The sequence below is a fragment of the Artemia franciscana genome, chromosome 10 (assembly GCF_032884065.1).
Source record: "Artemia franciscana chromosome 10, ASM3288406v1, whole genome shotgun sequence".
In the NCBI taxonomy this organism is placed as follows: Eukaryota; Metazoa; Arthropoda; class Branchiopoda; order Anostraca; family Artemiidae; genus Artemia; species Artemia franciscana.
Window position 1 is genome coordinate 31,960,000 of NC_088872.1, and position 15,904 is coordinate 31,975,903.

The 15,904-nt window shown below is 36.7% G+C and overlaps 1 protein-coding gene across 4 annotated transcripts in view; it reads left to right on the forward strand.

The window, feature by feature from the left end:
• The window catches only part of LOC136032079 (WD repeat-containing protein 7-like), a gene marked incomplete in the record, with an annotated part of 230,139 nt that overhangs the window by 183,919 nt on the left and 30,316 nt on the right, over positions 1-15,904 (forward strand). For all 4 annotated transcript variants that reach the window (XM_065712203.1, XM_065712206.1, XM_065712207.1 and 1 more), the window contains 2 exon segments: positions 6,848-7,094; positions 9,891-10,131. In XM_065712203.1, the coding sequence (XP_065568275.1) occupies positions 6,848-7,094; positions 9,891-10,131 (488 nt within the window).

Sequence of the window (15,904 nt, forward strand, 5' to 3'; positions counted from 1 at the left end):
TGAAAAAGTTGATCCCCTGTTCGATACTGAACCTTCAAAGTGGCACCACTCGGTCAAAGCGATAAGTGGAAATGTTTCGAAAGCCAGTGTCAAGATATCTGACGATAATGGGCGAATACTGGGGTCCAGTGACGTCAATGCATTTCTCACCTCCATTTGTACCGCTTTTCCAGCCGTTACCCCCCAGGAGAAAGCCTGGCTTCTTGATGACTGTCCCAACGAAAGCACAATAGCACTCAGTGAATTTGAGGTGTATAGTGAAATCAGTAAAGTGAAGACAAACGTCTCTCCTTTCCCATGTGAAAACCCTGCAAAGCTCATACGTGAATTTGCTTTGTTCCTAGCCCTGCCACTTTTGGTTCTTATAAACCAGTGCTTTGCATCCAGAAGCTTCTGTGGATCGTGGAATTTGCTTTGTTCCTAGCCTTGCCACTTTTGGCTCTTATAAACCAGTGCTTTGCATCCAGGAGCTTCCCAAGATCGTGGAAAAAGGGCCAAATCCGTGCAATTCTCAAAGTTAAACCGCCCAAGTCGTGTGATGATTTAAGACCAATCTCCCTGACGCCATGCCTAGCAAAAGTGACAGAATCGTTCTTCTTGCAGCGGTTGCTACTAGAGCAAGTAAGTGAGACTATCGACAAATACCAATATGGCGGACTCCCAAAATGTGGGATGTCTACATACCTAGTTAGAATGTACGATCAGATCCTGAAGTGGCTTGAAAAGCAAGGCTGTTTTGTCGACCTAGCAGACATCGACTTTCGCAAAGCTTTTGATCTCCTATCACACCTAGTGGTCTGCCAAAACCTGAAAAAAGACAGCAAAAGCTGGAAAAAGACAGCAAAAAGTATTTGCTTTACACGAAGAGGAGTGCGACAGAATGGAGTAAGATAACCTGCAGTGCCCCGCAAGGGCTGAAACTGGCAGGAATAACGTTTCTTGCCATCATCAACTACTTGCTGGTAGAACATAACGACCAATACACATTTATCGACGATTTGTCGCCCTTACTCGCCTATCTTCTTCATGGCAGTGTCCCCACCAAGCAATTCCTCGACATTACTTTCGATCTACTAAGTTCACTGTGCTCCGGTAGAAAATTGACTATTAGCTCCGTAAAGTCAAAAATACTTTGGCTGAACCCGCTAAAGAGAGACTTCGTCTCACCCTGAAGTTCCTTCCCTTATTAAGAGTGAGATGAAAATGCTAGGTGTCATTTTCTCACATGATTGCACCTTTACTACCCATATTAATAGTGTGTCCTGTAAAGCTAACGCATCTCTGCAAACCCTTTCAAAAATGCGTCGTTACGGGAGCAATACCCACAGTCTTCTTCGGGCATACCTGAGCTATGTACGCCCCATAATTGAATACGCCTGTCCCGTCTGGGACCCGTCAGTATTAAGAAAGGCCTATCTAATGCAGGAACCGGAGTCAGTCCAAAACGCTCAACCAGGATCATCCTGAGTAATGGAGACATTTCCTACCACGATGCCCTAGCAACCCTTGAACTCCAAAGTTTGAAACTCCGTTTGGCTAACCTTATCCTGAGGTTTGGCAAAATGCTGCTGTCTAACCCTGTTCACCGTCACATTTTAGCCCCAGAAGCCCCGACAGTCGTCGCACGAGACAGAAGCTAAAGCTTGTGCCCGTGTGTGCTCGGACAAACCGCTACCAAAACTCTGAAGTCCCTTTTTATGGCACTCGGTATTAACCAAGTGACCTATAGCGATCGCAAATTCTGTCGGTCTGTCCGTCGGTCCCAGGTTTTGCTAGTTTAGGCACTTCCAGATAAGCTAGGACGATGAATTTCGGCGGGCTTATCAGGGACCAGACCAGATTAAATTAGAAATAGTCATTTCCCCGATTCGACCATCTGGGGGGGGTGGAGGGACGGTTAATTCAGAAAAATTAGAAAAAATGAGATAATTTTAACTTACGAACGGGTGATCGGATCTTAATGAAATTTAATATTTAGAAAGATATTGCGTCTCAGAGCTCTTATTTTAAATGTCACTGGATCCTGACCGGATCCGGTGACATTGAGGGGAGTTGGAGGCGGGAAAACCTTGGATCTTGGAAAACGCTTAGAGTGGAGTCCTAGATACGTGATTGACATAATAGGAACGGATCCGCTCTGTTTGGGGGAGCTGGGGGGGGGTAATTCTGAAAAATAAAAAAGAGGTATTTTTAACATATGAAGGAGTGATTGGATCATAATGAAATTTCATATTTAGAAGGACCTCGTAACTCAAATCTCATATTTTAAATCCCGACCGGATCCAGTGTTATAGGGGGGTTTGGGCGGGGGGAGCCAGAAATCTTGGAAAATGCTTAGAGTGGAGAGACCAGGATGAAAATTCGTGTGAAGAGTAAGCACAAGTCCAAGATACGGGGCTGACATAACCGGACTGGATCCACTCTCTTTTGGGAGTTGGGAGGGGGGAGTAATTCGGAAAATTTTGAAATTATTGCTATGTGTAAATTACGAATGGGTGATCAGATCTTAATGAAATTTGCTATTTAGAAGGATCTTGTGCTTCAGAGCTCTTATTCTAAACCCTGAAGGGATTTGGTGACATTGGGGGAGTTGGAGGGGGGAACCGGAAATCTTAGAAAAGGTGAAAATTGAGGTATCTTTATCTTACGAATGGGTGATTGGATCTTATTAAAACTTGATACATAGAAATATTTTATGTCTCAGATGCTCTATTTTCAATTCAAATCGGATCCGGGGACATGGGGGCTTCAGGGGGGAAACAGAAATCTTGGAAAACGCTTAGAGTGGAAAGACCGGGATGAAACTTGATGGGAAAAATAAGCATATACGTGATTGACATAGTTGGAACGGATCCGCTCTCTTTGGGCAAGTTGGGGGGGGGGGGTTAATTTGGAAAAATTAGAAAAATTGAGGTATTTTTAACTTAAGAATGGGTAACCGGATCTTAATGAAATTTGATATTTAGAAGGAACTCATGTCTTTGAGCTCTTATTTTAAATCCCGACCAGATCTAGTGACATTGGGGGGGGGAGTTGGAGGGAAAACCGGAAATGTTGGACAAAGCTTAGAGTGGAAAGATCGGATGAAACTTGCTGGGTAGAATAATCAAATGTCGTAGACACGTGATTGACGTAACTGGACTGGATCCGCTCTCTTTGGGGGAGTTAGGTGGGATCCAGTGCTTTTTCGAAGTTTGGTGCTTCTGGACATGCTAGGATGATGAAAATTAGTTGTCATGTTAGGGACATGCACAAATTGACTTGAAAAAATCGTTATCCCCGATTCGACCATCTGGGGGGCAGAAGGGAGTGGAAAAATTAGAAAAAAATGAGGTATGTTTAACTTACGAATGTGTGATCGGATCTTAATGAATTAGAAGGACCTCGTGTCTCAGAGCTCTTATTTTAAATCCTGACCGGCATTGACCCTCTGATTTTCCTTTCAAATAAATCTATTGATTCTTAAACTTTTGCTAGAGCTCATGCCATATGAGCTCTTGGCTCTTCCGGCCTCGTCACAAGTGCCATATGGGAAAATTGAACTAAGTCTTGTTTAAGATCTTGTTTAAGAGGTCGATCTTGTTTACGTCATTATATAATAGTGCGTAATAACGTGTTTTGTAGTTCAACATCAAATTAGCCATTTGAGCTACGATTGTCGTTTAAGTAAACCTTGTTCTATCTCTCTCTCTGAACGAACTAAGTTTGAATTGTCTGTGCAAAGATCAGAAGCTTAAGGAAATTGTTGATTCCCCTACTACAAAAGGTGGAGCCAGTTTGGATGTTATTTGCACCAACCTTAAAACCTTTTACAATACTCCAACTACCCTCCCCCCCCCTCTGTGGGGTAACCATCATTTCATGCTAAAATTGAAACCACTGCTAGTTTTTAAAACAAATTACTCAGTTTCTGAATTTTCGTACCGGCCAATAACAAGTCAATGCCTTTTGATTTTGGATTACGTCTGAGAGTTGGGATGATTTTGTGTCGTGTGTGTCAAAGGTTAGTTTGTTTCAAACAAAATCAATGACAAATTACCAAAAATGTTTCCTAGATGTACCAAGAAGGTATGTTCCTCAGATAAACCTCACATTAATGATAAAATCAAAAGACTAATCCATTGGGAACTAAAACCTTTTCGTCTTGAAAAGAAAGATGATGTCTTAACCCTCTAAACAAATAAAGAAAGAAATACGTTGTGCTGCTTCTTGTTACGGTAAGAATAAATTAAATTGCTTAAAATAGAGCAAACCTCAGCAATGGTTTAAGAAAGTGAAAGAAATAGGAGGTCGCTCGTGCAAGAACCTTGATTTTCTTCGGGATGAGCCGCCTGAACAGACAGCCAATGAGCTTAATAAACACCTAGCTAGCATTGTGCAAACGTTTCCCCCCTTTCTCAGAAAACCATCCAACCCTCGAAACTTCAAAAGATAAAACCCTGGAAATATCAGTGAAGCAAATAGTTGAAAAAATACAGAAACGGAAAACCGGTATTTGTCCCATTGATATCCCGATTGCTCCAATAAAAGCATTCCCTGATAAACTCTCAACACCCCTTGTTAGTATTTTTAATGATATTAGTAATTCTGGATGTTACCCGTCGTGCTGGAAGCTGGGCTACATTACTCCAATCGAAAAGAAGGGATTCCTGAACGCTTTTACTGGAGTACAACCAATCACCTTGACCTCAGTTTTCTCAAAAATGTACGAGGGTTTCGTAGCTAATTGGTTAAAAGCAGAGATTCTTGCACTTATTGGCATACAACAATTTGGAAACATGAAATAGACATCTACTGCGCACTACCTTGTTAGTCTTCTTGACACCATTCTCTAAAACCTTGAAAACATTGATGCTTGGTTGAATTTTTTATTAATTGATGTCCAGAAATCATTCGATGTAATTGAATATTCTTGTAAATAAACTGCAGAAGGAATTTCAAGTGAGTCTCTTTCTAGTTAAAATTGTTGCCTCCTTTTTATAAAATCTTTCTTAAGTGCTTAAATATAAAAATGTTTATTCCAATCCCTTTCCTATGTTTTATGGGGACCCCCAGGGAACCCTGATGGGTTCCATTTTATTCCTTTTGATAGTTAATAGCCTCATGACTGACCACACAAAGCGATGGAAGTATGTGGACGGTCTGTTTGCACTTGAGATTCGTCGACGAAATATTAAAAGTTCATTTATGATATTACTTGATGATGTCACTCAGGCGGCTTCTTTGTTGAATATGAAAGTTAACGCTAATATATCGGCAGTTATGACAGTTATTTTTTTAAAGTCGTTCCCTTCTTGCATAAACCCCATTCCTTCCAAAATTTCAGTAATATACATTAAACTACTTTGGGTGACAATTACTGCTGACTTGAAATGGTATGCCCATGTTCAAAACATCTTCAAACAAGCTTTTCCTTCAGTTCCAAAACTTTTGATAAAATTCTCTTCCCCCTAATGATTTTGTCCAACTTTATTGTTCTTTCATTCGTCCAATATTGAAGTTCGCTTGTCCAGTGTGGCATTTTGGTCTTTCTTCAGAGCATATTTATATGATTGAAAATGTTCAAAAAAGAGCACCTAGAATCATAAATGGTGAAGGAAGGTTCCATTCCATTATCTATTAGGTAAGTTCAAGCTCAACACGTTGGAATGTGCCTTCGTTTCGGTACCAAGACCCTGTCTGTTCCCCGGTTACGTTCCATCATCCGCGAACCCTACCTTCCCGCCTGCAACAGACCGTCCCGTATAAAATCCCAAAAAGTCACCAAAATGGACTCCTATCCCCGCTAAACTTGAAATATATCGCGAGTTTTGTTCCAAGTTTTGTTGGGTTGTATAATAGCCAGGAAAACTAGTCATTAATTTTATTTTTATCTATTTATTTTTTCTTGTTGAATTTTAAAGTAAGTTTTAACTAATTATTTCTTATGTATTTTTTTACAATGGTTATGTTTGACGTTAAGGTTGAATTCTTTCGATATATATATATATATATATATATATATATATATATATATATATATTATATATATATATATATATATATATATATATATATATATATATATATACTAGTGCTATTTGTGACGTAAAATTCGAGTTCGACAACCATGTTGTGAAAGAAATTTTTAACTTAAATTCTATTCTAAAACCTTAAATATCAACGTTTCTCTCGTGTGGCACCCTGACCAATTGGCAGTTTCATCGGAATACCATTGTTAATATTCATCTACCAATTTGTTTCGTTGGTATATTTCGTGCAATGGAGTAAAGTTGTCTTAATGTGAAGTTTATAAGATGAAACATTTTTTGTTAAGCTTGATATTTTAATCCGTTTCCATTGATGGAATAAGGAAAAAGGCGCTTGTCAAGAAAAGAAAACCGTTGAAATTTCGTGCACCTAAAAGGTCGCTGAAACTAATTCAGAAAAAAGCAAAGTCTTGTCATATTAAGTATGTCAAAACTAATAAAATGAAGGAAAATTTTATTTTTCGTGTGAATTCTTAGAATCTAATAAAGAGTTTATTCAATTTTGCTGATTTTTCTTTTTATTTCTCCACTATTTCTCCATTTGCTTGTTTTGAGAAGATTAGCAAAGAAAAGGAAACGGCATAGCTTTTGATCAGCATCTGCTATAGCATTTGTACAGAAGAGGTGTATTATGTGAAAATTCTTCACCATTAATGTCTCATGCTGCTTCTAAATTCTCGAGGGCGGAATGCACCTTGTGGGTGGAGGAAAAAATACTTGTTCTGTCGAAAATCTAACGACAGCTTCCCTAAAACTTATTTATTAAATATTGCCAATAATAAGCTAATGCTTGTTTGTTAAACACTTTAAAATTACAGGTCAACTTGTGTTAGTTTTACCGACAGCTATTCCCCAAATAGCTTCAGTATCTTCAAAAAACGTAGCAAATCTGAAGGTCAACCCTTTTGTAAGTCAAGTTCCAACGATCGAGACATTTACCAGTAAAATTCGATGGGAGTTATTCAGTGCATTGACAACCAATCATCTGCTTTCCATCGTCTCGCTAGCCAACACCATGATGTCAGTGCACATGACATCATTTTGGGAGACAAGAACCTCTGTGAGGTACGTATAGTGAGTCAATATTTCGTATGTTCATGGTTGCTATGCTAGGTGCAACATTGTAAAGAGCAAACTGCAGCCCACAGTAACCGGAAAGTCCCAGATTTGTTTTGGAAAGAACTGTCCATTGAGTTTTTTTTTCATTTAAAAGTGAATCAAAAATGATAATTATTATCATGAAAAGAGAAATCACCAATGCAACAGCACAAACACACAAAAAAAAAAAAAAAAAAAAGAGACAGAAGGAGAAAAGGAAGACTGTTTTCCTAAATTAGTGATTAATATAGACCAGCACTTGAATGAGGCCTTAACCCTACTCATCCATACAATCACATAGGTCAAACAGCATAGCCATACACAATCAACCATAAAGAATAATCCATGGACAGGCAGTCATGTCGTCAATAAGTATAAGTCGTCATTTACCAAACAATAGAAAACATAATATAGACAAATAATTCAGAGGCAACACCCAACACAAGGGCTCATCAGGAGAATACACTGGCCTATATAGGGTTTCGCCACTTTAATATATTCATCTAAATAATAAAATTTTGTTGCGAAAACAAATTTACGAGAATTTGGAAAAATGCTCCGAGTCCTCGAGAAAAGTGGTAGATCTAAAAGAAAAGTGCATCATCAATATTACTACCATGGTCAAAAACCATATTCAAGTTTGGCATGAGTGTAGGTCACCTAGATCAGGCCCTGTGAATCCCGTACGTTTATGTATATATAAAACATAAGTTCTATCGAGTCCTCTGTGAGTATTTGGTTGAAAATAAGCTCAATAGTGCTGAAAAGATAGTAACAAATCTGGCTCTGATGTGGAAAACACGTCCCAGCACATCTTCTATAGTAGATTCTGCCGATGGGATACATATTAATGAGTGGTATGCCTTATTTTTTGGAGCAGTCGAAATCTCCTAGTCCTGAAGCGGTTGCACAGTTTGATCGGAATGTTGAGTCTATCCTTGGGGTGATGCCTAAATATGGTTTTATTGTGTTGTTACCATCGTCTATTAAATCTATTGTTCGGAAACTAAAGAAAAGTTTTTTGTCCTGATTAGATGGTATATGCGCTCGGTATTCAGAGTACGGTTGTGAGTTTTTGTATGCCCATCTTCCTTTGTTGCATCAGATGATTTCTAGTGCTGGTATAACATGTTTGTTGCCAGATAACCTTTTTACGGGAGTGGTTATACCTATTCTAAAGAAAGGTAAGCCTAGCGTAAGTTGTACTTCTTACCGTCCGATTTCAGTTTATAGTGTCTTGTCGAAGTATTCGAGTTGATTGTTGATACCATTGTTGATATTTGTGAAATGACCCCTTTCCAGTTCAGATTTCACCAAGGATTTGGTGGTTTCAAGACACTTGAATCGTTTTGTACGATTTTGAAAGGTTCTGGGAAAGCCTACGAGTTCTTATCAATTGGTGCTTTCGATATGAATGCTGCTTTTGGGTCGTTAATCCACTTTCATACGGTGCTGGAACTGTTTAATCGAGGAGCTCCCCCTGATATGGTTGTGCATTAGTTTATGTTTATAAAAACCTTTTAAGTTCGGTTAAAGATTGGTGATTCACTGAGTCCTCGGGAAAAATTATTGTTGTTCTAAGAGTTAAGCAAGGAGCTATCATTTCTCCGACCATTTATATTGATGTGGCACTTAGTGTTCAATCCGAAATCCCGACTTTGTGAATTATAAAGTGAATTGTAAATGGTACTGATGCTTCCATTTTGTGCTATGTGGGTGACTTTCTGAATTTAAGTCGGTCGGTTGCTAGTCTTGAAAATAGTTATCCTTTTATAGATGATGATTAAAGACGTATTGCTTTGTCTTTGAATGCTGTGAAGTTGCTAGTTTTGCTCTTTATTTTTCCACCGGATCTTGCATCTGATGTGATAAATCTTGGTGGTAAAATTATAAAACCTATGAGGGAACTAATTTATCTAGGCCTTCCAATGGATTCTTCTGCAGCTGAAAGTCGCAAGCGGACTGCTGCCCGTGCAGAGAAGAAATTAAGGGCGGGGGTATATGTGTCGCTTGTCCTGTCAGAGCTAAACATTACAAAATGTTCTTGGCTAAGCTTTATAATGCCGTGGCTTTGCTTCAGTTATTGACCCTAGCTCCATTTTGGGATCTTTTGACAGCCATGGATAAGAAAGAGATTAGAAAATTGTTTTTCAAATTTGCTAAGTTCCTTTTTCAACTCTCCAGTTGGTCTCGAAATCGTCTTCTTATGAAAAATATTTGACTGTTGACCCTTTTCTCAGTGTTGATGGCCTGGCTTCTAACATGTGTAGTAAAAAAAATGGACCATGCCCTGGATGGGTATTCTTTTTTTAGTTGTTTGTAGTCGGCGGTATGTATTTTTGTGTATAGTAATTTTTCTCTTTTTGTACTCCATCGTCTTCACTTTCTGTGTTGATGGGTATAAAATATTTCATTCATTCATTCGTTGGATTTTAGTATACAAGATCGGCTCTCTTAAAACCAAAGCAAACGCTAGTTTTTTTTTTCAGAATTTTATTAGTGTAGGGATAGACTGCAAAACAGTCTATGGAACAAATTGAAAGTTAGCACTTTGACTTTTGTTTCCATTAGAAAAACTTTTCCGCAAACATCAACGTAAGTGATTTTGTGATCTTAGGGTTAGATTTTTTTTAAGATTGTAAATAGAACATTCTTTTTTTCTACTTCGCTTCATTTCTATGTACATGGAATTTCTTTCGTAGAAGTGGAAAGTTTATTTGTATTTATTGGTTGTTAATTCCAACTTCCTTTTCCTTTTTCAAGGTCAACTAGGAATCGAAGTGATAGTGAGTCGGAAAGAGTAGAGGAGATGCAGAGCAAACAGGCTTGGAGTTTAATGGCAACACTGCACTGTGTTCTTCTTCCGGAAAGGATTAAAAGTCAAACGACGGCATCTGATTACGGAATTGGGGCCAAACAAATTCTAATGCTGCGTCCTGAGGGTGGATATCGACAAACTCTGGTCGAAGTATTGGCTCGCCGATGGCAAGATAGATGCCTTGAGGTTTTTTCCCTTTTCTATTGTCATGTCTTGCTTTTGCCTCTCGTTTTTTGTACATTTTTCGCTAGATATATAAGGGTTTCTATAGGAAAAATAGAAATGACTGAGCGACAAGCTTTGTTCTATTTATATTAGCAGATAAAGAAAAAAATAAGCATTTCCAACAATAGTTTTGTCAGGAGTTGTTTTTATTATTATTATTATTATTACTGTTATTTATAATGGTTTCCTGATAAGGAAACCATTATAGACGGTGAAGAGGGTTTCCCTATAGGTTTCCCGATAATCATTTTAATTCATAGCTTTTAGATTAGTCCTCTTTTTTTCTTTTTTTTTCTGGTCCCTCTCAGGGATAGTTCTACATACTTTTATAGAAGCCAATCATTTAATATAACGACAAAGAAATTCCTTAGCGTGCAAAAGCAAAATTTAGAATTGAGATACCTTTGCAGTCGATTCTCCAACCAAATAGTAGAAAACATTCTTTCCTATTATTGAGTAGGATTTTAATTTAATAACGAAGTTCCTGATTTCTTGATTTTTTTTCTCGAGGATTCGAAATTTATAGGAACAATAACTTAAATCTAATGAAAAGTATGACAAATTACAGAATAGCAAATACAGCCATAAATTAAACCAGTGTTACAAGAGCAACAGCCGTCAAAAGATATTGATTTCTTTTGATACTTCCTTATAACCTCTTCCCGAACCATTCTGGGACGACCTTCTTTTCTTTCGACCCCAAAACGGTAGCCAATAAAGCACAATCTCTAGTCATCCTTTGCCCGTAAAATGTGGCCTAGTAGTCTTGACATTCCTTTAACTGTAGCCCTAAAAAATGGAACTAGACTTCATTTTTCGTACAGGCCTTTATTTGATATACTATTAGTCAAAGAAGTGCCTAAGACAATCCTTACAAAATTCCTTTTGGAATTGTTTGACAAATTCTCCTGAGCTATTCAAAGCGAACATGGTCGAGAACTGTACTTGCCCGCTGTCAGGGGGTGTGACCTCCAATATCCCAATTGTGGTTCGCAGTTTTATCTTCTCATTCTTGGAAACTTTTTCAACTTTCTACTCTCTTGGCCATTTTAGTTTTTACGTTTTCATTCATTCAAAGTCTTTATTAACAATACTGCTAGGGTAAGTAAAACTATCCAGTTGATTGTTTTTCTCGTTACCTAATATCACATTTTCACCGTCATTTATTCCTAGTCTAAGTGACTTGGTCTTCTAAGCATTAAGTTTCAAACTGTTCTCTCAATTTGAACTCTTAAAAGCCCCAAAATGCATTCTTTTTGCTAATATTGTTGTCAAGGACACTCAAATTGTCTGTGTACTCTAAGTCTAGGAGTTTTACCTTCCCATTTCATTTTACGCACTCATAGTCTTTGCCGTGTTCCTTAGGACAAAGTTCGTCCATGAAAACAATCCTCATAATTAGGATAAGATGTAGCTTCGCTTAACTCCTGATTCCCCATCAAACCAACTACGAAATTCACCTCCTACCTTAACCGCAACAATATTATCGTCCATAACATCAATTTATTGTACCTACCTAGTATACAATGCAAAGACAAAACCTTAACTAAAGCTTAGCTATCAGCTAAATCAAATGCCTGTTTGTAATCTATGAACTGAGGACTAAAGCTGTTTGATGGTTCAGATAGTTCTCGGTTACCAAGGTAAAAGTGGAAATTTGGTTGACACATCCTCTCCTCTTCCTGAAACCACACTGGTTTTTTTTAAAACGTTATCTGTAGTATGTGTTAGGCTAATAAGTATCATCTTACTGAGTAATTTGCTTCGTACAGGATTCAAGCTAATGTGGCCTCTGTAATTACCACACTCACTCATATAACCTTTTCTTAAATAAACAGTACTTTCCCTTTTTCGAAAATCAATGTTCATAATCTTCAGTGATTTATCTCTTATTTCACAACCATCTTTATTTCAAAAGCTCATTTATACACTGTCAGCATTTGAGGTCTTATTAATTTTTTTTCTTTTTGCACAATATCTATCCCCTCCTCGTAAAATAAGTCCTCTTTTACATCCAAATTGTCGGTAGATTTTTCATTCGTTTCTATATCATTTCCCGCATTTGTATGGCCCCGTTTCCATCTTTAACTGGGACAAGTCCAGACTGACTACTTCCTCTCAATTTCTTAGCATACCCATACAATATCCTTGTACTATGCCGTGTGACCGCATCTTCTAGATCGTCGGCAATTTTATCTGTCACCTCCATTTGACGTCTACTTAGTTCATACTGTAATGCTTTCTCTGCTTTCCTTACTTTCTTCCTATTCTCGTTTCACTCTATCACTCGAAAAATGGTTCTTCAAACACCTTTTCCCTTTTGCCAAGCTCAGAACGTTTTTTCTAATATTCCTGGTTCCTTTTATAACTTTGTCTGCTAAGACCTCTTTGGCTTCTGCCTTTTACATAAAAAAAGAGAGGAAATTGTGGAAACAGGTTACTAGAGATAAAAAAAAATGATTTTCTTGTAATGACCTTTCGCTGCTCGCTTGAACGAAGTAAGATTATTCAAATTCCGGATATCGAATGGTAGTAGATTCCAAATATTTGGCGCAAAAAAATCAAAGTAAAAAAGAGGCTCTTTTTGTTAAGGGCGCTTCTTGGACGATGTCACAAGAATGTCGGGTGTCGTATGAATGCAGATCTTGATTTATTGTGAACATATTTTGGAATGTTGACGGAAGGATGTTATTAAAATATTTAAAGCAAAAAATTGTGATCTGGAAATTTCGAGTCTTCGACGCATCAAATATCCTAGCACTTTTGAATTGAAGGTTGATATTATCTGTATGTTGAACCGAAGACAATTTGAATTGTTTTATTTTGGATGATTTGAACTCTTTATAACAAGAAATAAAATTACTTGCCAACATAAGATGGGAACACCCATAAGACAAATGAGAATGAAAAAGAGAATGATAAATGATTTTTAGTATTTTTTTAGGAAAACGGAATTTAAGGTGGCGGATTACTCCAAGGGACCTTGAAAGTTTGTTACCAACTAACTTTGCATGTTCTTTCCATGAAACATTCTCGTCAACTATAAAACACAGATATCTACAAGTTTTTACTCTTTCTATGGTTTTATTTGTCTTACTGTAATTAATTGTTAAATAATTCGAATCCGCCCATGACACAAATTCATTGAGAGCGGTTTCCATTTTTTTTAAACAAAGAGAGTAGACTTTCAGATGCAACAAATAAAAGTGCATCATCCGCAAATAGTATTATATTAACCTCAGTTAAATAATATTTTATTTGGTCATCATAAATAAGAAAAAGCTGTAGTCCCAATATTGACCCTTGTGGAACTCCACAAGTTATAAAATGGTTCTCAGATGTTACGTTTAAATTATGCAGGGCTTTTTAAAGCTACGCTATCTACCCCAATTGTTTTAAGAATATACAGCAACTTATCATGACCAATAGTGTCGAATGCCTTTTTAATATCTAAAAATAATGCTGCAGGAATTAGGCCTTTATCAAATGTATCATTCATCCAATCAACTAAATTTAGGATGGCAAGATCAATTGAAAGTCTTTTCCGAAAACCGAAATGCGTTTCGCAAAGTATGTAATCGATAGTTATGCATTCGTTTATGAACTACCTTCTCATAAATTTTGGGGAAAAGGGAAGATTGAATATAGGTTGGTAATTGGTTGGGTAATTTTTTTACTTTCCTTTGTGAAGGGGTAATACACAAGCTACTTTTAGTCTTTTTGGGAAAGTCCCCGCTTCAAGTGACAAATTTACTAAATAAACTAAAATTGGAATGACAATTTGTTTGGTTGCTTTAACAATTTCTAACGAAACTTCGTCTATTCCACAAGATTGAGATTTCATTCTCATGATTATTTCATTTATTTCTTTTTCATCACAATTCATAAATTAAAACATAGAAGTTACATTTCGAGTTGGTATTTAAGGACAGGGATACTTATTGATTTTTTAGCTGCCCCAGAACACAATTTTGAACCTTCCTCAGAAAAATATTTACACAGGTTTTCCGCAATTTGTTTTTTGATCATTCACAATACCATCTCTGAAATTCATCTTTTTGATTTTCTTTTTTATGGCCCATTACTTCATTAATTTTTGTCCATGTCTTTTCATATTTCCTTTAATTTGTTCGAATTCTCTTTTTTCAGCATGGCTTTTAATTTTATTTAATTGACTACGGTATTCTTTAAATGGGAGTACCTGTGGTCCCAATATTGACCCTTGTGGAACTCCACACGTTATAAAATGGCTCTCAGATGTTACGTTTTAATTATGCAGGGCTTTTTAAAGCTACGCTATCAACCCCAATTGATTTAAGAATATACAGCAACTTATCATGACCAATAGTGTCGAATGCCTTTTTAATATCTAAAAATATTGCTGCAGGAATTAGGTCTTTATCAAATGTATCATTCACCCAATCAACTAACTTTAGGATGGCAAGATCAATTGAAAGTCTTTTCCGAAAAACGAAATGCATTTCGCAAAGTATGTACTGCTCTTGAAGATAGTTATACATTCGTTTATGAACTACCCTCTCATAAATTTTGGGAAAAAGGGAAGATTGAATATAGGTTGGTAATTGGTTGGGTAATTTTTTTGCTTTCCTTTGTGAAGGGGTGATACACAAGCTACTTTTAGTCTTTCTGGGAAAATCCCCGCCTCAAGTGACAAATTTACTAAATAAACTAAAATTGGAATGACAATCTGTTTGGTTGTTTTAACAATTTCTAACGAAACTTCGTCTATTCCACAAGATTGAGATTTCATTCTCATGATTATTTCATTTATTTCTTTTTCATCACAATTCATAAATTAAAATATAGAATTTACATTTCGAGTTGGGTATATAAGGACAGGGGGACTTATTGATTTTTTAGCTGCCCCATAACACAATTTTGAACCTTCCTCAGAAAAATATTTACACAGGTTTTCCGCCATTTGTTTTTTGATCATTCACAATACCATCTCTGAAATTCATCTTTTTGATTTTCTTTTTTATGGCCCATTACTTCATTAATTTTTGTCCATGTCTTTTTCATATTTCCTTTAATTTGTTCGAATTCCCTTTCATAATATAGTTTTTCAGCATGCCTTTTAATTTTATTTAATTGACTACGGTATTCTTTAAAACACTAGAGTTTCTGTTCAGTAGGGTCATTTAGATAATATTTATACAGCTTATTCTTTATTTTTACAGATGCGAGGATATCAGTTGTCATACATTCCCTCCTTGGAATATTTTTTTTCTTTCTTACCTGCTTATATGGGCAACATTTGTTAAGCTCCTCAAGAAATGTCTCCACAAACAAATTATAGGCCTCATTTGCACACTTATTTTTAAAAACTCACGAAAAATCAACATTATCTAAGTTATCAACTAGTTTTTTAAGCTCTTTTTTGACAAATATTTATATTTAGGCTTATCTGTTGGTTGCTTGCTACTGTAACTAATAATTTTACTAATTAGCATAAAGTGGTCGGATCTGTCACTTATGAGAACATCAGCCAAACAACCATCTAGTAATTGACCATCAATAAAAATGTTATCAATTAAAGTTCCCGAAAACTGTGTTATTCTTGTAGTAATAGATACTAGAGGCTATAAATAAGATGACAACATGCTGTTAAGGAAGTCATCGCGCCCATCCGAATTCAACAAATCAATGTTGAAATCACCCATCAAAACCATCTTTTTATCCTCACTTGTAATTTGGGATAGAACACCGTCCA